The sequence below is a fragment of the Phoenix dactylifera genome, chromosome 5, assembly GCF_051530095.1.
Source record: "Phoenix dactylifera cultivar Ajwa chromosome 5, Ajwa_hap1_PhDact_Kaust_v1.1, whole genome shotgun sequence".
Lineage (NCBI taxonomy): Eukaryota > Viridiplantae > Streptophyta > Magnoliopsida > Arecales > Arecaceae > Phoenix > Phoenix dactylifera.
Window position 1 is genome coordinate 3,530,487 of NC_143194.1, and position 23,165 is coordinate 3,553,651.

The 23,165-nt window shown below is 46.3% G+C and overlaps 1 protein-coding gene across 1 annotated transcript; it reads left to right on the forward strand.

The window, feature by feature from the left end:
- Positions 1-7,670: 7,670 nt before the first annotated feature.
- LOC103704900 (cytokinin dehydrogenase 11-like) lies at positions 7,671-10,608 on the forward strand. Its single transcript, XM_008788392.5, has 4 exons — positions 7,671-8,588; positions 8,660-8,932; positions 9,331-9,593; positions 9,676-10,608. The coding sequence occupies exons 1-4, from the start codon at positions 7,836-7,838 to the stop codon at positions 10,004-10,006; spliced, it is 1,620 nt and encodes a 539-aa protein (XP_008786614.3). The 5' UTR covers positions 7,671-7,835; the 3' UTR covers positions 10,007-10,608.
- The last annotated feature ends 12,557 nt before the right edge of the window (positions 10,609-23,165 follow it).

Here is a 23,165-nt window from a genome sequence, read left to right on the forward strand (position 1 = left end):
TGTAAGATTAATGTTCAAAAAAGCTTCCTCCACGATCGAAAAGAGAGGGAGAGAAAGAAACAAAAAGTAAAGCTTTGCACACAATAATTACCAGCCAATTACTAATAACTCTTGTACGATATGCACGAACAGAGAGAGATAGTAGGGGGTGCAAATCCAACATAAATGGCATAATTAAGTCATAGACAGGCAAATTAAAGGAGAGGTAAAGAGAATCAAGAGATGCAATATTGCTTTTTAACTTCATGTGCACGGGCGAACGCCCGCGGGATCGCGATCGCAATCTCGTGAATGCTCGCGAGCGAACGTCCGCGCGATCCCGATAGCTGGAGGACAGTAGTGTAATTTCAAATTTTTATTTTATTTTTAATTAAATAAATATAATTTTTGTAACATTGTTAGAACAACTGTTATGTTAAGGGCATTTATACAATAATAGAGTTTTACAAGGATATACATGCAAATATCAATTTTGGAAGGGTATTCACGCAAAATCCAATATTTAGAAGGGTATTCATGAAAAAAATCCAATTTTTTATATCATTTCATTCGTTTCTCATTAACTTGATTTCCATATTTCTTATTAATTAACTTCCGACGTTGGACTAACCAAGATCATGACCCAGTCCAAGACTGCTAAAATTCTACGCGTCAGTCTGTGGATGTTGTCCTATGAATAAGCTTGTGGAGGCTATCTCCATGCGTCAAGCCCATGTGTATTGTCTCACGCGTAAGTTCGTGGAGGCTATTTCCATGCATCAAGCCCGTAGGTGTTGTCCCACGCGTGAGCCCATAGAGGTTATTCTATGCATAAGCTCGTAGAGGCTATCCTATGACAAGGTTAGTCTAAACCATATCTTATCCATTTGATTTAATATGTTACTTTTGTCAAATCAGCTTTTACAATGAATTCCTCTCAAAATTAAGGTATCTTTGTTCGCATATTTATATTTTCAATATCTGATACATATAATAACCATACAAATATATATGTACTAAAGTCATATAAAACATGTCATTACATGCCAAACTTACTGATGAAAATCTCACGATGCAAATCCAACTGTACAAACCAATAAACATATATATATATATATATATATATATATATATATATATATATATAATTAGTGACCGAGTACAAGAATTCTTACCTCTATGCAGTTACAACGCTACTAATCTATGCCTAACATGTCCAACTAATTTAATATTAATATAATACTAACTTATTCTTTATCAATCACTCACTATATTAATGAATCAATTATTAACTTTCCAATATTCCACATAGATGTTAGGATGTTATCGTATGAATTTTAATTGAAGCAAATACAATACATTATACTCTTTGGCGCATTCAAAAATTTAATTAGACAAAACTATGCGATATTGATCAATGTCTTTGTCCCCTTCAAATTTACAAGAATACTTATAGCACTCACTTTCCGAAACGCCCAAACCCACGGCCATTTACTAACACATGGCCCCATACCATACGTTCCCACATGTCAGCGAGTAGGCGTGGGATTGAGTTTTGTCGTAGGTGGATGTTTACAGTATTGAACTCAGCATAAACTGACACATTATAAATGGGTTATATATTTTAAGCCAGAGTATTAACAAAAGAAAGATGATAATCAGTTCAAGGACGCAAGATGATCCAACTTTTTTTAAATAAAAAAAATTAAAAAAAACCCCGACCTAATGCCCGAACCAGGCGCTACGGCGCCAAAGTAACCCATGCCTTACTTCCTTCAAGTGAAGTGAAAGAAGGAGGATCTAATTAATAGATTTGGTCCTAATCTAGTTATAGTTTTGACCGGCCGGCCTGAGTCTAAAGTCAGGATTTGATTTATTATTTAAGATTGATTTGGTCAAGAAAAATCAGAGAACATGTGTCGAAGAAAAACTTCTAATGCGAGATTTTATGTTCTTCCCGAATCCAGTATATGCGTAAACGCCGTGCAATTCTGACTATCTTACATTAATCTAAGCAAGTTTATGCAATTATAAGAACAAATACATGGGTCGATCTGTGGCAATACCTAACACGGGTAATGCACTGCTATCAGTTTCGAATGTTTGATGGCTTTACATTTATATATAATGATGTATTATTAATATTAAATTGGAAGTCATAAGCAAGATTATCTAGTTTTTTAGTTGAATTGGGCAAGAAATAGATCGGGCAAAAGATTGGGTTATGGGGCTACAAACACTCCATTACAATTAAGCCACTCGAACACCAAACAGACGTCATTTAGAATCTCATCTTTAACAAGCATTGTGTTATTAATAGGAAGGTCAGGGATTGCAATTCGTCATGGAGATACGCATTGACAATTAAGAGATATGGGAACCTCTGGGTGAAACTTCCAAGCAAGAACCAAGAAGTTAATGAGTCAGTCACTAGGTTGGAGCCTTCACTCCATGCAACTCTAGTGCTGACCAAGTTCTAGCATACCAACAAAATGTGACTAATATGTTGCATTATCTTGGCAGATCTAAGGAGGATTTTTTTCACACATTTGATCATGTCAAGATATGCTAATAATACAATGATGTCAAGATCAATGAGATCATGACTAACCTCACATTGGTTGCCGATATGATCCTTAATTGACTGTAGGATTCTACAACCAGAAAAACCTTTTGCGGAATAACTTTGGGAAAGGTTTTGGGGGAGACAGGATTTTCCTTATTAACATCATGTAAATCTTCTATGTGATCCTTCAATTGACTGAAAGCTCTAAACCAAGGAACTTTAGTAATTGGAAGATGACGCAAGGAATACTAACAAATTCATAAGATCATGAGGAGATCTTGTAATAAATAGATGACACAATGATGTGAAGACCAAGGAAATACCGTTAGCCTCCCAATTGCTTCCAAAGACTTCTAGGACCACATGTATTGATAGGTGGAGGTCCACCTACATAGAGTATGGGCCACACATTCCACCCCCAAGAAAGGCACCGTTAATAGACGACCGATGCACCGTGTATGAGACGTAAGATCATCTTGTTTGATTACCGTTTATCTTCTGATGACAGCCATCAAATGCTGCACACCACTGCAGTGCAAACATGCACTATGGAAGATCCGTGCCTGGTTGTAGCCACATGTAGACATTTTACTTCTACAAGCACGCATTTGGGTAGCCCTTTCCATCTTAAATATGACATGCAAATTGACTAAAAATCCCACACCAAATCTTTCAAAGTCTTTATAGAGAATCCTAGCGACCCTTTCAGAACTATAGAGTTGAACTAATTCCTCCAACTGTATCAACATCAATGGAATATAAATGATCTTGAACAACAATGTGAATGCCTTCAATTGACTAACAACTGATTTCTTTGGAAAAAAAAAGAAAGAAAGAAAAAAAAGTTGACTAGAAATGGTCAACAGGGTTGATATCTTGTGACATTGTGGATTTTTCTGATGTAAGTTGCCCATTCCAACGCTGCCTTTGGTCATGTAAATCCAGCATAATACTCTTATCATTGTAATTAAAAAATATATTTTAAAATAAGAAAAATGATAAAGGGACCTAAAGGGGGTTCTTCCACTGCATGCCCCAAGCAACTAAAAGGTAGCGAATGGTGAAGAATAGTGTTCGATTTTTTTTTTTTGGCTAAAAACAAGAGTATCATACATAATGGATACGAATATAACTAAGAAAATCAAAAAGCAGTACATTAAGGAATGCATAGGATAACTTTGCGTCTTCCATCCAGTGGTGGCTCTCGGAGTGGTTGGCAACAAAAGAGGCCACCATCAATGTTTGATTTTTGGTACTGGAAAAATGGGGTTTTAAGTTGTTCTCTAGCAAGTTAGGTTCTTTAGAGATTTGGACGGTGGCGACGGGAGACCTTGGTCCGCAACTTAGATTTGTTTCCCTTCAAGCTTGTGATTTCCTAAAGAAAATGATGCTCTCTAACCTATGGCTATACGTTTCTTCTTCCTAGCTAGCTCCCACGACCAACAAACCATTCTTTTGAACAACTCACCTGGAAAGTTTTTGCGTGGAAGACTCTGTAAGCCAACAGTTCATGGACTTTTCGTGACCAAATTCCTGGGGAGCCCGGTTGTGGGTTTAATGCATTAGGTGAAATGATAGGTTGCAATTACTTCTTTATGAAAACGTCCTTCCAATTGATCCAAGTGGTCCATGTCCACATAAGTTCAACTTTCCATAGGAAGTAAGCCACCAACTAGTATCTTGCATGGGAGTCTACTTGGTTCTCTCACCTTTTTCCATGTGCTGTGCATATATGAGACTTGAATTTTGCCTAGTGGGATTGGTAATCTAAGGAACCATTATTAGACTCAAAACCTAACATTAATGATATACATATACATACATACATACGTACGTACGTACGTACATACATATGTACATACGTACATGTGTGTATTTATATATAATTTAAAAATCAAAGTGAATATGGTGACAAAACCCTAAATTTTGAATAATTTTAGACTTTCGCAGGATGGCCTATGTTATATTTTACAATATGCTAGAAAACTCTTTTTGAGCATTGCAGGCCCTTCACTTCTCTATTGAAATTCATATGAATTGAAGGAAGTTCATTTATATTATAATTGGTTTCATTCTCTCCCTTGTAAAGTGAAGTGAGGTTTATAATTATTATGTTATATAGATACTAACAATATATAGGAAGCCTATCTCATTCACATTGAATTGACTTTGGAAAAAAAAAATTCAATTTTGCTCTTTTGAGATTTTTCACCTTTGAAGCAATATGCACATGATGCAAAAATTAAAATCCAAGTTGTCTAACCTCAACATTATTCATGTTTGGCACCAAAATATAACTTTTGCAGTTTAATTTCTCAGAATTGCATGAAAGTTCATATCCATAACAGAAATTAGTGTGTTAGATTTTTTTTTTTTTTGGTTACACTGGACGACTTATACAAGTCTTATATGAATACATCCAAAAAAGTTAAAATATAATAAATCACGAAGCGCTCTAAGTAGCTTCCTCTCACTAGTCCAGAGAACCTCCTAGAGTGATTAGCCATAAAAGAAACCACCCAATTCGCAGCTTCATTAGCCTCTTTTGGCCCAGAAGATAATGTCACCACTTGCCATGCCTCAGATGTTCCGGAGCAAGCCACCAATATCACCAGTGTGCCCCTGGATCCAACCGATCATTGTGAGTCTCCTTTAAGTAGGATTGCGTTGGCCAACAGCACGCGTCGAGCATGATACAAACCAACCTAAGTTACCCTCAGCACCACCCTAAGGATTGAGATATTGAAGATTGGGCACCTTCCGACTGCCACCACTCTAGTGTTCAAGCCTCTGATTACGAAATCCACACTACCCCTCGTACCATAATCTAAGAAACATATATCAAAGTTGACCTTGAGGAATATAGAGGGCGGGGGCTCCCAAGTGATGTACACCGTTCGAGACACTACAAGAGCAAAAGTAGAGTCCAAGGTTCTCCAAGCTATCAACGGCCTGTCGATAGACCTGTATTGGTGATCTCCGTAGCTTGCACTCGGCCCTCTCTATGACGAACCTTGGTGTAGAATTGCTCTCCCTAAAAATCTAGGCGTTTCTGGCAAGCCAAATATGAGAAGCAATATAAGTTGCTCTGATGGCCATATACCGGGTTTGAGGTGTATCGGTCCACCTCCTAAGCACCTGGGTGAAGGAGCCGGACTTGCACAGGACATCCGATGGGATATCAATAAGCCTCCACACTGGCATAGCTCGATCACACTAGAACAAAACATGATCTATAGTCTCCTTCATCTCGCACCTAGGGCAGATCGGTGGGATGCTCATTCCATGCCTACTCATGACAGCCCTTGTTGGTAACTAACCCCAAATCACCTTTCAAAGAAATAAGGCAATCCTCGGATGAAGACCAAACCTCCAAATTCAGGCCTAGTCCTGCCTCTAACTCTGCTTACTCTGAAGAAAGTTATACATGTCCCTCACTCTGACTATGAGGCTATAGAACGTGCTCCAAACCCTTACATCTAGGCTAGCACGCCCAGGAACCACTGGTAAGTACACTCTCTCTGCATGGTACTATGCAAATAGATGGCCAATCTGGTTGGAATCCCATCCTCCCTTGTCAAGACGGAGGAGATCACTAACTCGCAAACCACCCACGGCCTCAATATTGACTATGGTTGGCCAAAGCCCCATTGGAAGAGTATCCACCCAAGGGTCCTCCACAACATCCATGCTGCGCCCATCTCTAATTAGCCATTTGATGTTAGCTAAAGCAGTGGAAACATGCCTGCAAATCTTCCTCCATATGAAGGAGCATATTCGACTGGTTTGAACTACCCCACTTGCGATTTTTGAGCCGTATCAGGCTACCATCATCTGACTCCAAAGGCACTGAGACTCGAGGACTAGTCTTGTAGCATATCTAGCGATTGGTGTCTCTCCTTGCAAGTAGAGAGTGGACACACAGCCTCTCTCTCCCTGAATCGGTTGGCAAACGGTATCCTAGGCCAGCAGGTGCACCCCATATTCACCGCTATATGAGCCCTACAAGAAGCTTCAAAGCATTTGATAAATCCTCAACAACACTATTTTCGGGACAACTATGTTGAATATGAGATAGACTGATATGGAGCTAAGGATCGATATCACAGGAGTTAGCCTACCCATCATGGATAATGAAACAGCTCTCCAACCCTCCAGCCGCTCTTAGATGCGCTGTACTATACCAAGGCACTCTATTATCCATAGTCTTCTCTTGGTGTTAGATCTTAAGGAAGCATGCTTATGACTATGATAATATGATTCCACTACGTCAGGAATGGGAAAGACACTTTTCATTGGTAGGTCCTTATTCCTATGGTGTAATACTTTTATGTTTTGGTAGAATCAATGGTCTAGTATTCAAAAGGGAACTACACTCTCAAAGATATGGATTACTCAAAGATATGCATATCTAATTCTAGGTTTAGTAGGCTTGCTCCTTAAGAAGGGTTTCGTTGAATTAGCTACCTTTGCCATCGCTGTCGCTAGAAATACAAAATTTTCATCAAACATCTTTTCTTAACCTAAACTAAATTACTCACATATTCATCATAATTCATAGTTCCACTAAGGTTACATCATAACTCCCCATCTAAATACCTAAATGTAGTAGCTGCCAACAAGCCAAAAGAATAAAAAAAACTCCCTCTTGCTTTTCTTTGGTTCGAAAAAGCCCTCCCTCTCCGTTGAGCTGCAAGTTTGCAGTTTGCGTCCGCGTCAACCAATCGCATCACGCAAGTTAGGAAATTCTTCACAAAAAAAGGAATCGAGCTTTTTTTCAACAATTCACCCAACCGGCCCCGGCATGGAGTTGTCCTACGTGGGGTCTGATAATTAGCACGACGGTCCCTGAGGCCTAAATCCTCGACTGCCACGTCAGAATGGAATTCTTCGGGGAATGGACGGGCAATCTGTAGTAGTACCCATCCCGAAATACCTCTGCTCGGATTCGCTGACGTGGGCGTCGCCCCCTCAGGGACGGTTAAGGCCGTTTCGGATCCCCAGATATTCTTCCTCTCCCAAATTAGCCCTATCCATTTTTCTATATAAATTATTCTTTTCTTTTAGTCTTAAAAATAGATAACGATTAATAGTTTTTTCCCCTACTTTTATTAAGGAGTGGCGGGCAGGGGGGTGTCGAACTGTAGATAAAAGAAACTCGTATTTTCCTTTGGACGCCGCCGCCGCCCCCGCTCTATATAAACCCATCCCCCCCGGCCCCTAAATCGGCCCCCATACAATACGAACCCGAGAAAGCAAAACAAAAGCAAGAGAAAAAAAGAAACCAGTTATGATCGCTTATCTGGACCAGCAGCAGCAGCAGCAGCGCCTCGCCCCCGACGGCGAGAAGGAAACCTCCGCCGCCGGCGGCGCCCCTGGACCCGACGGCGGTGCCCCCGGACCCGACGGCGATCAGGATGTCCTCCGGTCTCTCGACTTCCATGCCGCCACCGATCCTGCCGCGGTCGCCGCTGCGGCGGAGGACTTCGGCGGGATCGTCCAGGCCCGGCCCGCGGCGGTGATCCGGCCCTCCACCGCAGACGATGTCGCCTCCGCGATCCGCCTCGCTGCCCACTCCCCCCGCCTCACAGTCGCCGCACGCGGCAACGGACACTCCGTCAACGGCCAGGCCATGGCCGCCGGCGGTCTCGTCCTCGACATGCGCTACCTCAGCGCCCCCATGGAGCTCGTCCGCGCCGCCGAAGGCGGCGACCTTGCCGTCGACGTCCCGGGCGGAGCGCTGTGGGAGGAGGTGCTGGAGTGGGGAGTCCGGCGGCACGGGATGGCGCCGGCGTCTTGGACGGACTACCTGGGGCTCACCGTCGGCGGGACGCTCTCCAACGGCGGGATCAGCGGCGAGGCCTTCCGCCACGGACCCCAGATCTCCAACGTAACAGAGCTGGAAGTCGTAACCGGCGACGGCAAGCGGGTCGTGTGCTCCGCTGGCTCCAGCTCCGACCTCTTCTTCGCCGTCCTTGGCGGCCTCGGCCAGTTCGGCGTCATCACTCGCGCTCGCATCCCCCTCCACCCCGCCCCCCACTTGGTAGGTAACCTCACCTCCAGGTTATCCAATCCAGTTGAATCTCTCTTTGCTCATTCTCTTCTCTGACGCAGGTAAAGTGGATAAGGGTGGTCTACAACCGGTTCGAAGATTACTCGCGCGACGCCGAATGGCTCGTGACCCGGCCCGAACCGGACGGCTGCGACTACGTGGAGGGCTTCGCGTTCGTTAACAGCGCCGACCCGGTCAACGGCTGGCCCTTGGTCCCCCTCTCACCCGCCTCGCCCTTCGACCCGGCCCTCATCCCGGCCGGCTCAGGCCCGGTCCTCTACTGCCTCGAGCTTGCACTCCACTTCAACCACGACGAACGCGGTGCCATCGAACAGGTAATTCTCGTCAGAACCTAGGGGCCTTCTCGTCATTAGATACCCGAAAGCGATCTCCTTCCCAGATCTTTTACGGACGTCCACGTTGTGCGCCTTCCGCTGGATCTCCTGACTCCCGTATCTTCCCCGAATACCCCCTGCTCCATTGCAATTTTACGATCGTTAGAGTTGTGGTTCTCTGGTAATTAGTTGACATTTGAGTGGCATTTTTGGCGGGGGGCTACGTGATGTCGGGGCGATGCCTCCAATCTACCTCTGGCTGCGTCCAAAATCCTGGAATGTGACGTGAAAGCCCCTGACGAGCCCGTGAAACATCACCACTTTTGTCCTCATAGGGAAGCTAACCTCCCGAAATGCCCCTGATTATTTATTTATTCGTTCATCTCTGTTTTTGGCAGCGAGCGGACGAGATCCTGCGGCGGCTGCGGTACATCCGGGGGCTGGAGTTCGCGGTGGAAGCGACGTACGTGGACTTCCTCTCGCGTGTGAAGCGGGTGGAGGAGGCGGCGCGTGCGAACGGCTCCTGGGCGGCGCCCCACCCCTGGCTTAATCTCCTTGTCGCCTCATCAGACATCGTCGATTTCGATCGCAACGTCTTCAAGCGAATCTTGAAGCACGGCATCGGTGGGCCCATGCTGGTCTACCCGCTGCTCCGGCGCAAGTAAGATAGCCGTTAATTATAAGAAGTGTGATTAAAGATATAATGGTGATTAATTAATTTGTATTTTTTTTGGGGGGTGAAGGTGGGACCGGCGGACTTCGGTGGCGTTGCCGGACAGCGAGATATTCTACCTGGTGGCGCTGCTGCGGTTCAGCCGGGCGTACCCGGAGGGGCCGGCGGCGGCGGATCAGGTGGCGCAGAACCGGGAGGTCGTGGAGTGCTGCCGATCCAACGGCTACGACTTCAAGCTCTACCTCCCCCACTACCAATCCGAGGCCGACTGGGCCGACCACTTCGGCCGACAGTGGCCCCGCTTTGTCGACCGCAAGGCCCGCTACGACCCCCTCGCCATTCTCGCCCCCGGCCAGAAGCTCTTCTCTCGCTCTCGACCGCCGTCACCGGCACTACCTTAATATAAAGAAAGAAAACAAAGCTACGATAGCCGTTAGCTTTCGGAATGGCTGTCGCTGAGGATGACGACGACGGACGATGGTGGTGGTGGGGGGGGGCCCGGAGGTGATGATGATGCTGGGATAGTTTTTGTGTGGGTTACTGCGCTGATGGACAGAAGATTCTTGTCTTCCCTCTTGCCATCCTTTATATCAAATGATTCTGTCTCTCGGCATACATATGTGATATGATGGTGATGATGATGGCAGAAGTTGAGCCTGGGGACCCTCTCTTGCTCAGGTTACCGAGATCTTTGTTGGACAGCTGAAGTGAGGTGATGGCCCAAGGTGCTTTTGGACCTAGTTATTATATGTCAATCACCCTTTCAATCATCCTGATGTATTGATTTAAGAAAAACCATTAGCCAGCTATAATTAGAACAGCTAGCATTTCCTGGCAAATGTATCCGTTTGGCAGAGCTCGAGAAAAGTTTATCAAGAAGTATGTCTTAAGATGGATGCCAACTTGGAGGGTGTTAGGTTTGAGGTATTGTCGATGGGTGAATAGCTCAAGATAAGATGAAGACTGCCTCCCTTTATTAAATCTTGATCAGTGTTTGATGTTATTGGAGGATTGTGTTTGTGGAGAACAATATGATTGTTTACACTGCAACTCAATCACCGAATAATATTTAAAAAAGTTTAGGTTACAATAAGAATATTTTGTTAAGGTAAAGGTCGTATGGCTGTGATGCCTACTTGCGGGGGACAGGCGAAAGCCACCAAAATGAGAAATTATTAGTTAGACCAGATCAACCAGCTCAACAGTAGATCGATCTAATTACAAACCAACATGCACAGACAAAGCAATACAGGCGTACATGTTGGTTTATGGTTGGATTGGTCCACTACTGAGCTGGTGGACATGGTCCAGCCAATAATTTTCCTACCTAAATAGAAGATAGACTGCAAAGGACTATCGAATGTGTGCTTTTCTTTAAAAAAATATTATGAGATAGTTTAGATCATTATCATGTAAGCATGTTTTTCAATCATAGCCATCCACTACTTGAATCACTTTTGCTAAACATCGTGCTAAGTTTCTTTAGAACACAATGATTAATTATCATGATCGCTAAGTAGGCTAATGCGGTGGTCATCAGTGCAATCTGTATAACTTTTCTCCCAGGGGGTGCTCGGGGTTTGAATTGTGTCTTCTCTATTGATGCTTCTTTTGGAAATGAAAGTCAATTCACTAACCAGTTCAGAGACAGACCTACTACCAGCATTTGCCTGAAACTTATCTCTCATTTAATTGTTTCGATTTAACCTTCTTTTTTTTTTTTGAAGTATCTTATCCCCAAAATTAGATACTTAAGTTTAAGGAGACTATTTGCCTTTTTCATTATTCTTCTCTTCCTCTGTTTCACCATCAATATCTGTTGCCTAAGTAGATGCTCTAGTCATCACACCCCCTGCTTTGCTTGAAGGGCTTCTAGATTTGAGCCTTCACTAACGCATCCTTCTAATTTTTTTGAAAAAATAAAACTAAAAGTATATATTTTTAGGTTCTTATAGATACATTATTTTGGAGGGGACAAAAATGAAATCCCCATAAGACTCATTTCAGTCTTCAATTGTGAAATGAAAAATATAAACATATGTTCCTCTAAATCAAGTGATGAGCTGAACATTTGTCTGTATTTGAATTTATATGATTTCAGTTGTCTCATATTAAGCCTTGACAATATAATTAATGTCCTTGCCTTTGTGCGCTAATAAAGCGTGCGTATCTTATATCAGAAAAAAATGATGTACGCGCAATTTGAATTCTGCAAAAAAAAAAAAAAAAAAAATGAAGCAAACTATACATTTATAAACACATATGCACATATATGTATATATGTATATATGTATGTATGTATGTATGTATGCATACTTCAGCAGGGTTTTATTTGGTTAGGCACTCTGTGAATTAATAGTGAAACAATTTTGTTTAAGAGAAGCAATAATTTTCTTGTTGTCTAGTCCAACACATTTTGAGACTTCTCTTCCAATCACTCTGCATGTTGACATGTGCATCTTCCACTTTCTGAACCCTAGGTGGGGAACACCTGGTATAAGAGATAGTACACTAATGGGAATCTTCTTCTTCTTCTTCTTCTTCTTCTTCTTTTTGTTTCTGTAAGGGACTAAGAACTTGAGAGGACGTTATGTTATGATAGGATTATCTGGTGCAAAAAGCAATGAGAACACGCGGATCTGCAAGTGAGGGCATGACATATAAGAAAAGCAAGAATGGCCTCAGTATGGGCATCCAGCATATCTCACTTCTTACAGTATCAATACAGCCGATTTGTCCTTTTGAATGCAAAACCATGCAGCTTTGTCCATAAAGCAGGATTCCAACCAGGAACCTGTAACTTCATTGCTTTCATGTAATGCCAAAAGAAAAGAAAAGAACTGGGCCGAGCCATGCATGAACCTAACTCAAGCCGATCTTTTCGCTTTGATTTATATCGCGCGGTTGTTTTTTTTTAAAAAAAATCGGTTGGATTTTGGTTTGAAAAAGTTCTGAACCGAAATAATTAGATTTGGTTGCGGTTTAAGTTTTCAAAATACTGATTCAACCCGACTCCACCCGACCCATATATATATATATATATATATATACACACCCCCCAACAACTTTCATTTTTTAATATATTTTATTATATATATAAATAAAATATCAATGTGATAAATCGAACTGAAATAAATGGAATTGGATCCGTTTCAAACGGTTTTTGTAGATGGTCGGTTCAACCTCAGTTTAGTTTTAGAAAATTGATTTAAATCAGTTTGGTTTCAAGTTTAACTCCAAACTGGCCAATCCAACTCATGCAAATCCCTACTTAAGATGCTAAATAAACTATGACTTAGCAACTTAGCATGTCTCACTCTTTTTATCTCTATAATACTTAGATCCTTATCCAAAAAAAACTAGTCTATAAATATTATTTAGATTTTTTAGTCCTATTCAAAATATCTCATATAGATCTTCACATATCTTTATTGTTGAAACTCTGACATTCTTACCTAGCTAGATATTTAAATTTAGTTAAATCTAATCATAAATATCATAATTGATCTAGAGCTATCTCAAAAAGTATCCAAATTGTCTCTTATTTAAAGATCTCGTCCAGGAAAACGAATACTAACCAAGAAGATATTATCTAATTTTTTTTAGTGCTATCTAAATAATCTTTCCAGTGCAAGCAAATAAATGCCGGTACATCCACTCACATATTAAATTAACGAAATGAGAGAGTTCGTAAGTACATCCACTCACATATTAAATTAACGAGACGAGGGAGGTTCGTCCTCGGAACTCTCGATCTCAGGGTAACATAACAAATATGAGACCTAAGCTTAGCATTTCTAGAGAGTGAAAAAAGCTAAAGAGGAGTAGCTACCAAAAAAAACGAAGGAAAAAAAAGAAAGATAAAGAGGAGTGCACGTACCAAGAAAGTTAAATGCATGTACTTTATTGCTTTATTCTTTTATGTAAGAACTACATGATATCATATCGAGGCGTATATAAGTGCATGGGGTGGCCCAAACCAGTCAAACGCCAGTGTCAACCCACTGACCCTGGTACTGCCTTTCCTCATAAAAAGAGGCAGACCCTTTCACTTCAAGAGCATCTGATTCCCCATGCAAATCAACTTGGATTTTAGGATTCGTGGTGGTGTTTTTCTTTTCATGCACTCGCCCATAAACGCAAACGTCCGTCCCTCAAAAGCAGCGACATGCATGAGCTCTCAGGAACTCTCCATCTCCATATGCAATTATAGCACTATGATTTCTCTTCCCAACAATCAATCTATTCTTTGGTGTACTTCAGCAGCGTACTTTAAACCTATTTAAGGTTTAAGTAATGCGATATATATCTTGCACGAGAGCCTAAGGCTTCCCACTGTAGTACACCAATCGAGGAGATCTTCCTTCCTCCTTCCCCCTGTCAGGCATGCATGCATGCATGCAAGGTTCCGTCACACAAATCAAAGAAATAAATATAGGGCTTAGTGCTAACCACTTTTAATGAGGGCTACATCTCTTTCTTTCTTGGTGTGCATTAGCCAATAGGATATTCGCACAAGTGCCAAAGTAGGTTCTTTAAGAAAAGGAAGCCTATAAGAATGGTGCTTTATAGACTTCAAGCCCCAAGCACATCGCATGACGTGGTTGAAATATTCCGAATGGTTTGGCATGCTTGGAGATTAGGAATGAGGAGAATCTGTGACGTTAGGGGATTTGGCTTGGCTTCAACTTTAGACTACTAGGGAGCGTGACAGCCAACTCGAGGCACATTTATATATACTCACCGAGGCACCTCTTGAGTGGGTTTGGTAATCGGTAACATGAATGAAGAGAGAGAGAGAGAGAGCGAAGAGAAGGGGGGGGGGGGGGGGGGGGGGGGGGGGGGGGGGGGGGGGGGGATGTGGAATAAGAAGTTGGTATAATAAGATCAAGTGATACGTACATTGATATATACATTCACTCTTGTATCTTATTTATAAATTAGTAATGTACTTGCTAAGGAACGTAGAAATATATATTGCAACTCAGAAACGCTCCAAAGGTAGAGAGGAAAAAGTGGAAAGTGGGAGAAAATTTAGAACCATCTTCTTAGGATGAAAAACAGTCTATGTTAGAGTCTTTCAATATTTTGTTTTTTAGAATGAAGCTTTTAATTTGAAATCAAAAAAACCGAAATCAAAACCATATAACAACAAACTTGGCTAAGTTACAAAGAAAAGTGTTTGCAATATTGAAGGCAAAGTAGATACTGGAAACTATTATTCAGTATTAAATGGATGGGGATTGTCCTGTGGTCATACCCCTCTAGAGATGCTATGTTCAGATCTTAGATAATGCATCCCCAAATATTAGACCTGGGTTTTTTTATTTTTAATGTTGATGGCAAACTACAAACCAAACACACCATTCCACACTATTGAGAGGTATGACTTCAGAGCCATGCGCTGTGCAACTCAAGTTCCATGCAAGAAAATTCCCTACAGATACCATTTGGGGTTCAGTGCAATTCCAGCCGCAATGCATGGATTAGCAATAGCAGTTTGGTATAAAGTTAGTATTGGTAGCACGATTTTACATGAAGATGCTATGAGATTTGGCATTGCTCCCCCCCCCACAAAAAAAAAAAAAAAACTTGTTGCATGTTACCCATGCAAGGACATGTTTCTTTTTTAAATTTTCCAGCATGAAGCATGAAGTTTAGCACTAGTTATGCGAGTTTTAATTGAGGGGATGCAGTATAAGAGGCTCATGGTTTAGGACACTGACCTTTAATAGGCCCACTTGGGTGGATTCTAGTGTCCGTAACGAAGGGGGCAAGAGCTTTCCCAACGCAGATATGTTCTTTCTGCTCATAAGGTGTCCATTTAGCAGCCAGAGTGAGTGCCGAGAACCGGCTCTCAGCTTATAATTTTTTATGTAAATTTTTCTCTCTCCAATTTTTATATTTTTTCATTATTATTTTTTAAAATTTTGATTAGTGCTTGTTCTAGATCTTGGACCAGTATATTTATTTGACACCGAAAAGCATCTCATTCTATGTAGTATTAAAACAAGGTTATTTTGATATGTGGCCAGGCGATGTGTGGATTAATTAAATTTGTTCAGAACATACCTTTCAAAGCAATGATTTGATTATTGGTGGTTTCAAAGTTTATCATTCAGTGTGGATCTAGAGCTTTCAGTGATTCATTATGTGAAGATGCAAATTGTGTAGTTTTTATTGTGATTCAATATTTGGATATTGTGATGACTGATTTCACCAACATTAATACGACTATCTTTGCTACCAATTGTCTACTCCATAAATTGAACAACACTAATTATCTAATTGAAAGCCTATGGCCAAGTCATATTTGATAGGACAAGATTTGTTTAATATCTTGGAAGGGTCAAAGGATGCTAAGCTGATATGGCCAAAGAGATTCATATTAAGAAGTCAAATCATGCAAATGAGATCTATGTTGAAGCTATCCAAGATGTGGATGCTTTTTTTTTTTTTTTTATACTTAAAACGGGTTCTTCAGACAACGCGTGTCCGAATACACCCAAGAACATCAAAATACAAAATCTCGCGTAGTGCCGATGGCAGCTCCCGCTCTCCTGCCCACAGGGCGTATTCCGAATGGTGTGCTGCATATGCAGCTACCCAGTCAGCCGCCCCGTTGGCCTCCCTGAATACATGCTTAGCCTCAAAGGCCACACCATCCCTCACCATCATCCTAATATCCCGAATCAAAGGATGGCCAGTGCTCTCCCGCCGAATCCACCCAATGACAGTGGATGAGTCGCCCTCCAAGATGATCGAGCTAGCCCGCAATACCCGCCGCGCATGGCAAAGGCCGGCCCAGGCAGCTCGCAACTCCGCCTCTGGCACTGATATGTCGAAGAGCCGGCAACCGCCCGCTGCCACAACCCTTGAGTGAGGGTCTCGTATGACGAAGCCTGCATCGCCTCGTGTACCACTGTCTAGTACTGAACCATCAAAATTGACCTTGAGGAAACTCGGGGGTGGGGGCTCCCAGGTGAAGAACACCATCCGAAGAACTGCCTGAGCAGAGAAGGAACCCCAGGTGTCCCGAGCTATCAAGGTCGTATCTGAAGGGCTGGTAGGTCTGGACTCCATCGCCAGTACTCGAGCAGACTCCGCAACAAACCTCGGCGACATCCTACGCTCACCAAAGGTACGAGCGTTTCTTGCCAACCAGATCTGGTGGGCGGTGCAAGTCGCTCGGATAGCCTCCTGACATGTCCGGGGACTAGCCAGCCACTGACGTATCATCTGTAGGAACAGTCTCCTCTCCCGCTACACCTCCTCTGGGATACCCGTCCACTGCCATGTCAACCTCGCCCAAAAGCATCCAAATAGTACATGGTCAACTGACTCATCTGCACCGCAGGCCCCCCACTCCGCAGGGATCCCCAAACCACGTCGGCTCAGCACTGCTCTCGTCGGAAGGCGGTCCCACATCACCTTCCATAGAAAAAGTGATGCTCTCGGATGAAGCCTAGACCTCCAAATCCAGGCACCGTCCCATCCACTCTCATGCTCGCGCTGAATCACCCGGGCCAGATCACCCAGCCTAACACTGGCCCTGCATGAAGTGCTCCAAACCCTGACATCTGGGCCCTCGCATCCTGGTACTGGAAGAGAAAGGATCCTCTCGGCTAGATGTGCCCCGAACAACTGATGGAGTCTGTCCACGTCCCACTCTGCCCTCCCTGGTGCTAAGAGGTCGCACACCCGGAGCCCCACTGCTGCCTCGAAATCCACCGTCGTCGGCCAATATCTCAAGGGAATGGTATCTACCCACGGATCATCAATCACAACAATGGTCCGGCCATCGCCCATCAGCCACCTGGTATGAGCTAACACGGTCGGCAGGTACCTCCCAATCTCGCGCCACATGAAAGAGATACGGCGACCACGCCGTGCCACCTCAGGGCTCCCTCGGCCATATCTAGCTGCCATCACCCGACTCCAAAGTCCATGTGGCTCCAACAAAAAGCGAGCTGCATGCCGTGCAATGAGAGTCTCACGCCGCTCCAGAAGGGACTGAACTCCCAGACCATCCTCACTGGTGGGCCGGCATACCCGCTCCCAGGCCACCAAATGTACCCCACGGCCCCCACCATGGGACCCCCAAAGGAAGCTCCGGAGAAGACGTTCAATCTTCAACAGAGTCGTCTTAGGGACCACAGTGTTGGCCATGAGATATACCGGCATGGACCCAAGCACCGATCTGACAAGTGTCAGCCTCCCCATCATGGATAGAGATGATGCCCTCCATCCCTCCAGCCTGCTCTCGACCCGCTGCACCAACCCCGAGCACTCCGCCACTCGTAGCCTCCGGCCTGTGATGGGAACTCCCAGGTAAACCAGAGTCCCCTCCTGCTCGGGCATCTGCAAAATACTCCTGATCTCCTGTCTGACTCTGCTCTCTGTGCTAGGGCTGAACTGGATGGCTGACTTCGTGAAGTTTATTCTCTGTCCGGATGCCGCACAGTAATCTGCCAACACTCTGCGAAGTACACGTGCATCAGAAACTCGCGCCCTGGACAAGAGAAGACAATCGTCAGCAAAAAGTAGGTGAGAGACAGGTCCCGCCCCCGGTGCTGGAACATAGGACTCCTGCTCCCGGCTTGCACACGCCCTCTGGAGGGCACGGGACAATATATCAGAACAAATGATAAATAAGTAAGGGGATAAGGGACATCCCTGCCGCAGCCCCATAGTAGACTCAAAAAACACCAAAGGTGTGCCGTTGACCAAGATAGAGAACTTTGGCCCCTGGACACACCCTAGGACCCATCCAATCCATCGCCTTTGGAAGCCATAAGCCTCCAGTGCCCTCCGGAGAAAGCTCCATCTGATCCTGTCATAAGCCCTCTCCATATCTAGCTTGACTGCCATCAAACTGCCCCGCTTCGATGCTCGCTGGAGATCCCACATCATCTCCTGAGCCAGCATAACGTTGTGGAAAATGTTCCTCCCCGCAATGAAAGCCCCCTGCTCTTGGCTGATGATGCCCGGCAGTAGGGGCTTTATCCTGCCCACCATAATCCTTGCCACAACCTTATACAAGGTTGTGCACAAACTGATGGGCCTAAAATGACCCGGCTCTACCGCCTCTTGGTGCTTCGAAATGAGTGTAATGAAGGTGGCCTTCCAATCCTCAGGCATGGCTGTCTGAGTGAAGAAACACTGAACAGCCTCAATCACAGCTCTCCGAATGATACCCCAATATCTACGAAAGAAGAAAGGGGGGAACCCATCTGGTCCTGGAGCTTTGTCCGCTGCCAGAGCCCAGACTGCCTCCTGCACCTCCTCCGCCGACACCGGCCGAACCAGGGTCGTATTCTCGTCATCTGCAATACCTACATCAACCCTCGAAAAGTGGTCATCAACACCAGGGCCTCCATCCTCAGTCCATCTGGCGCGGAAAAAGTCAAGTAGAACCTGTCCAACGGCAGGGTCACCCTCCACTCGGTGACCGGACCCATCACGCAGTGAGTGGATCATACTCCGCTGTCGCCGAATAACAGTCGTCCGATGAAAGAACCTAGTGTTGCGATCACCCTCGTTTACCCATTGGACCCGAGATTTATGTCGCCAGAAAATCTCATGCTGCCGTAGCAGTGAGTGGTGCGTCGCAAGAAGCCCCCGAAGATGAGTCATGTCATTCTCCGGAAGTGCACCCCGTAGGTCTTCTCTCCTCTGTAATTCCGTAATCTCCTCCTCAACCCCCTCCAATCTCCGAAAAATATCGCCCACTACCTCGCGGTTCCAACGGCGAAGCCGCCGTTTGGTCAACTCGAGTTTACGTGAGACTCGCCGCATCGCGTCCCCCCGCACCGGAACACGCCACGCATCGCGAACGATGTCCCAAGACTGGGGGTACGAAAGCCAAATCTTCTCGAAGCGAAATGGGCTATGATGACCCGATACCGATGAGGTCGAAATCAACAAGGGGCAATGATCTGATGCAATCCGGGGTAAGTGACTAACTCGGCAGGTAGGGAAGCGAAGGATCCAGTCTGGGGAAGCAAAGGCCCTATCTAGCCGCTCCCAAACCCTAGCACCGCCGGGTTGATTGTTGCACCAGGTGAACCGTGGTCCCGAAAAGCCTAAGTCCACCAAGCCATTTAGCTGCACAAAGTCGCGAAACTCCCTCCTATCAATCCCATCATTGAAGGACGCACCTCCCCTCTTCTCATCCGCACTTTGGATACAATTAAAATCACCAACCACCACCATTGGGATACCCTGGGCAAGCAAGTTGGTAACCTCTTGCCAGAGGACATGAAGGCCGGCTTGGCCGCCCCCCTACAATTCCAGGCTAGAATCCTCATGGATCAACAACTGCTCGGTCGGCCTCAAGTACATCCTCCCCCTGGGCCTCGGGAGCTAGCTCAGGCTGGCGGCCTAAATCCTCCAGCTGCTCAACCTCACCAGATACCTCGCACATGACTGCCGCCCTGATGAGTCGCACGACAGCTGGGTGGTCCCCCTCTGCCGTAGCTAAGCCCGTGGAGCAGTCACCACTGGCACCTGCATCCGGGAGACCCTCATGTGGCGCCTCTCCGAGCGGCACCCCTGTCGCCTCATCTCGTGGCGTCAGAGGCTCTACCAGACCTACCTCCAGTGACATCCTTGGGTAACCCCTAGTCTCACATCCCCTAGGGGCAGCCACGTGCTGCTCGCCCAAAGCTTGGGTCGGGGTACCAAACCGGTAGACACCATCAGGCCCTCTCCCAGGGCCCTCAAGTGAATCCCAAGGGTCCCGCCCAGGAGGGGTCTGACCAACAAGCAGGTGGGTCCCCTGCACTGAGACAGGTCCCCGACCTGGAGACCTATACTGGAAAGGGCCAGCTGGCTCCCCGAGATCCAAGGTCAGATCATCCTGGACCTGTAAGTCCTGAGAGTCCTGCGCAGCCCCGAGCCCCAAACACTCAGCTGACTGGGCTTGTAGGCCCCCCACTGATGGTCCACTAGGGTCCCCCCTAATAGAGCTAGCGGGCCCCGTCCCTGCAGCAGGGGCCGTGGTCCAGGCCGGCCACTCCCCCGTAGCCCACGGAGAGCCCGAGAGAGAGACCTCTGGCCTGTCACCACCCGTGTGCCCAATTGGGCCCGCACACGAAGACAGAGGTCGCGGCTTGCTGCCCGTGCGCAACCCGCCATCGGCGCGCGACAGCCCGGGCTCGGTGGCCCAGCCTAACCGACTGGGCTTGCTTGCCTGGGCCCCTTGGCGGACCAGGGCCCGCCGGGGCCCTGGCCCGCTTTGCGCAGCCCCGGCTCGGCTCGCTGGGCCTAGAGACAATCAGGGTAGTGTCAGCCCCTCGGTCGGCCTCGTCGAGGTCATCGACCGAGTCGACCTAGAGCGGGATAGAGGTATCCCGGTGCGAGCCCTCCCCCCCACCTGCCGGCGATCGTCGCCTGGCGACTTTCGTCGGCTTTTGCCAGCCGTCGGTGTCCACAGGGGACATCGGTAGGGCAACTGGCGATGGCGGTCGGGCGTAGGGCGACTCAGGCCTCGGGTCAGGCACAGACATCTCCGGTCTAGCTACCGGAGAAGGCGGTCGGGACGGGGCCGATCCAGGCACTGGTTGAGTCTCTTTCGACCGTGGTGGTCGAGACTCCCGCAGCGGAGGCCTCCGCCGTGTCGCCACCATCCAGGGGCCAAACACCAGCCCTGGGTTCTCCTCCCCGTCATCGGGGGGCGCCGAAACCAACCCGCCACCTGGGTTCACCGCCACTGGTGGCGGATCCTCCACCCGCCCAGGAACCATCGGAAACCGGCAGGCCGCCTCCAAATGGCCCATCCGCCCGCACCGGGGGCAGAGGAGCGGAATGTTTTCGAAGACGAAGGGCTGCCACCGCACCTTCGTCTTCCCCTGGATCCGGATTCCAGGTTTAAGGGGCGTGGAGGCGTCGACTGCAACCTTCACCCGGGCGAAAGCCATCGCCCGTCGCTGCTCGGTGACAGCGTCCACGACGATCGGTCGGCCTGCCCTGCTTGCTATATCCAAGATGGTCGACGGTGTCCAATATTCCGGTGGCAAGCGGGGAAGACGTAGCCACACCTCCACCGGCGACACCGCCTCCTCCCTTGGCTCAAAATCAGGGACCCAGGGAGTCATGGCGAGGAGTTGCCCCCCCACTACCCAGGGTCCTAGATTAAGGGCGCGCTCTCGGTCCGCCGATGATCGGAAGCGCAAAGCCAGGTAGCCGTCCGCAAGAGGGACGGCCACCACATCTTGGAGCTTGGCCCGGGTAGCCACATCCTTGGCTACCCACTCGGCCGGAACTCGGCGTCCCAGGCTGCGTACCACAACAGCCCTCTCGTCCCACTCCAAGCGAGCCGCCGCAATGGGTTCCTCCCGGAGCATCACGACCTCCGGGAAGCGGCGGCTCAGCCGCTCAATCTCCGCGGCCGTGGGCCACTGAGTCACCCACGGCCCCGGCCTCGACCAGGCACCGGAGTGCTCCCCCCGACTGCCATTGGATACTCCTCCAGAGGTTTTAGGCTTACCTGAGCCTCTCGCCGTACCTCCCGCTTCCATCCCCGCCGGCGCCTTCCCTTTCCCCTTCCGATCCATGAAGAGCGTCCTACGAGATCCGCCTGCGAGGAAAGAGGGGGTTAGCTGGAAACAAAACGCAGAGGTGAGAGCCGGCGAGGAAGGCCGAAGGCGAAGGCGAAAGCCCGCGAGATCCGCCTGCGAGGAAGAACCGAGGACGATAGCCTCCTCCCCCCTGGGTTGTCGGACTGGACCGGTGATGACCTCGCCGAAAGAAACGCCGGCGTAAACTAGCCGTTAAGCACCTCTGAGGGAAAAGCTTCCCCAGAGTTTCTCTCACTAGTTTCTCACTAGCCGTTACCACCTTTCTTTAATGTGGATGCTTTTGTGAAGATTTAATTAGTCATAAGTTTGAAGAGTTGACTAGTTTTGAATTAAGTAGCATTATATTACCATAGTAACAACAACATGCAACAATTGTTCGAAGCAATAATTAAATAATGCAGATTAACTCGAAAAATAGCTCTATCGAGATGTTTGGTGTTGATGATAATTTGTGTTGCGCCTTGGTATTCAACAAGGCTCTTGCTGCACCGATTAGTCTCTAAGTTACTCCAAAGTTTAAATAGTTAGAAGATTCTATGCATGAGGATTTAATTCATGTCTAGAAGGAGCCAATATACACAAATATGTAGAGCTGCACTTACACAAAAATAAATTATGGAGTGATCTAATTATCCATGAGATGGAAGAGCTAATTAGTTTTGGAGCTGCTCAAGTAGAAGCATACAAATATGGCCAAAAATTTATTGCTGATTTCATTTGTATGTAGTTAATGACTAGTGTTATGATGAGTAGTGATTGCAATTAGCAGCTTGATATTCGATGGTGTAACTTAGATACTTGATGGAATTTACACCAATGATTATAGAGTCAATGTTGAGAGAGAGTATTGGAGGATGTCATCGACTTTAAAACAAGTATTGGAGGAGATAGATCGATAGAGCTATTTTTCGAGTTAATCTGCATTATTTAATTATTGCTTCGAACAATTGTTGCATGTTGTTGTTACTATGGTAATAAT

Excerpts from the sequence above, each read along its gene's own strand:
- LOC103704900 (XM_008788392.5), top strand. The coding sequence starts at position 7,836 with ATGATCGCTTATCTGGACCAGCAGCAGCAGCAGCAGCGCCTCGCCCCC. Across the intron at positions 8,933-9,330 it reads AACGCGGTGCCATCGAACAG|CGAGCGGACGAGATCCTGCG; the intron begins GTAATTCTCGTC and ends TGTTTTTGGCAG. Across the intron at positions 9,594-9,675 it reads TACCCGCTGCTCCGGCGCAA|GTGGGACCGGCGGACTTCGG; the intron begins GTAAGATAGCCG and ends TGGGGGGTGAAG.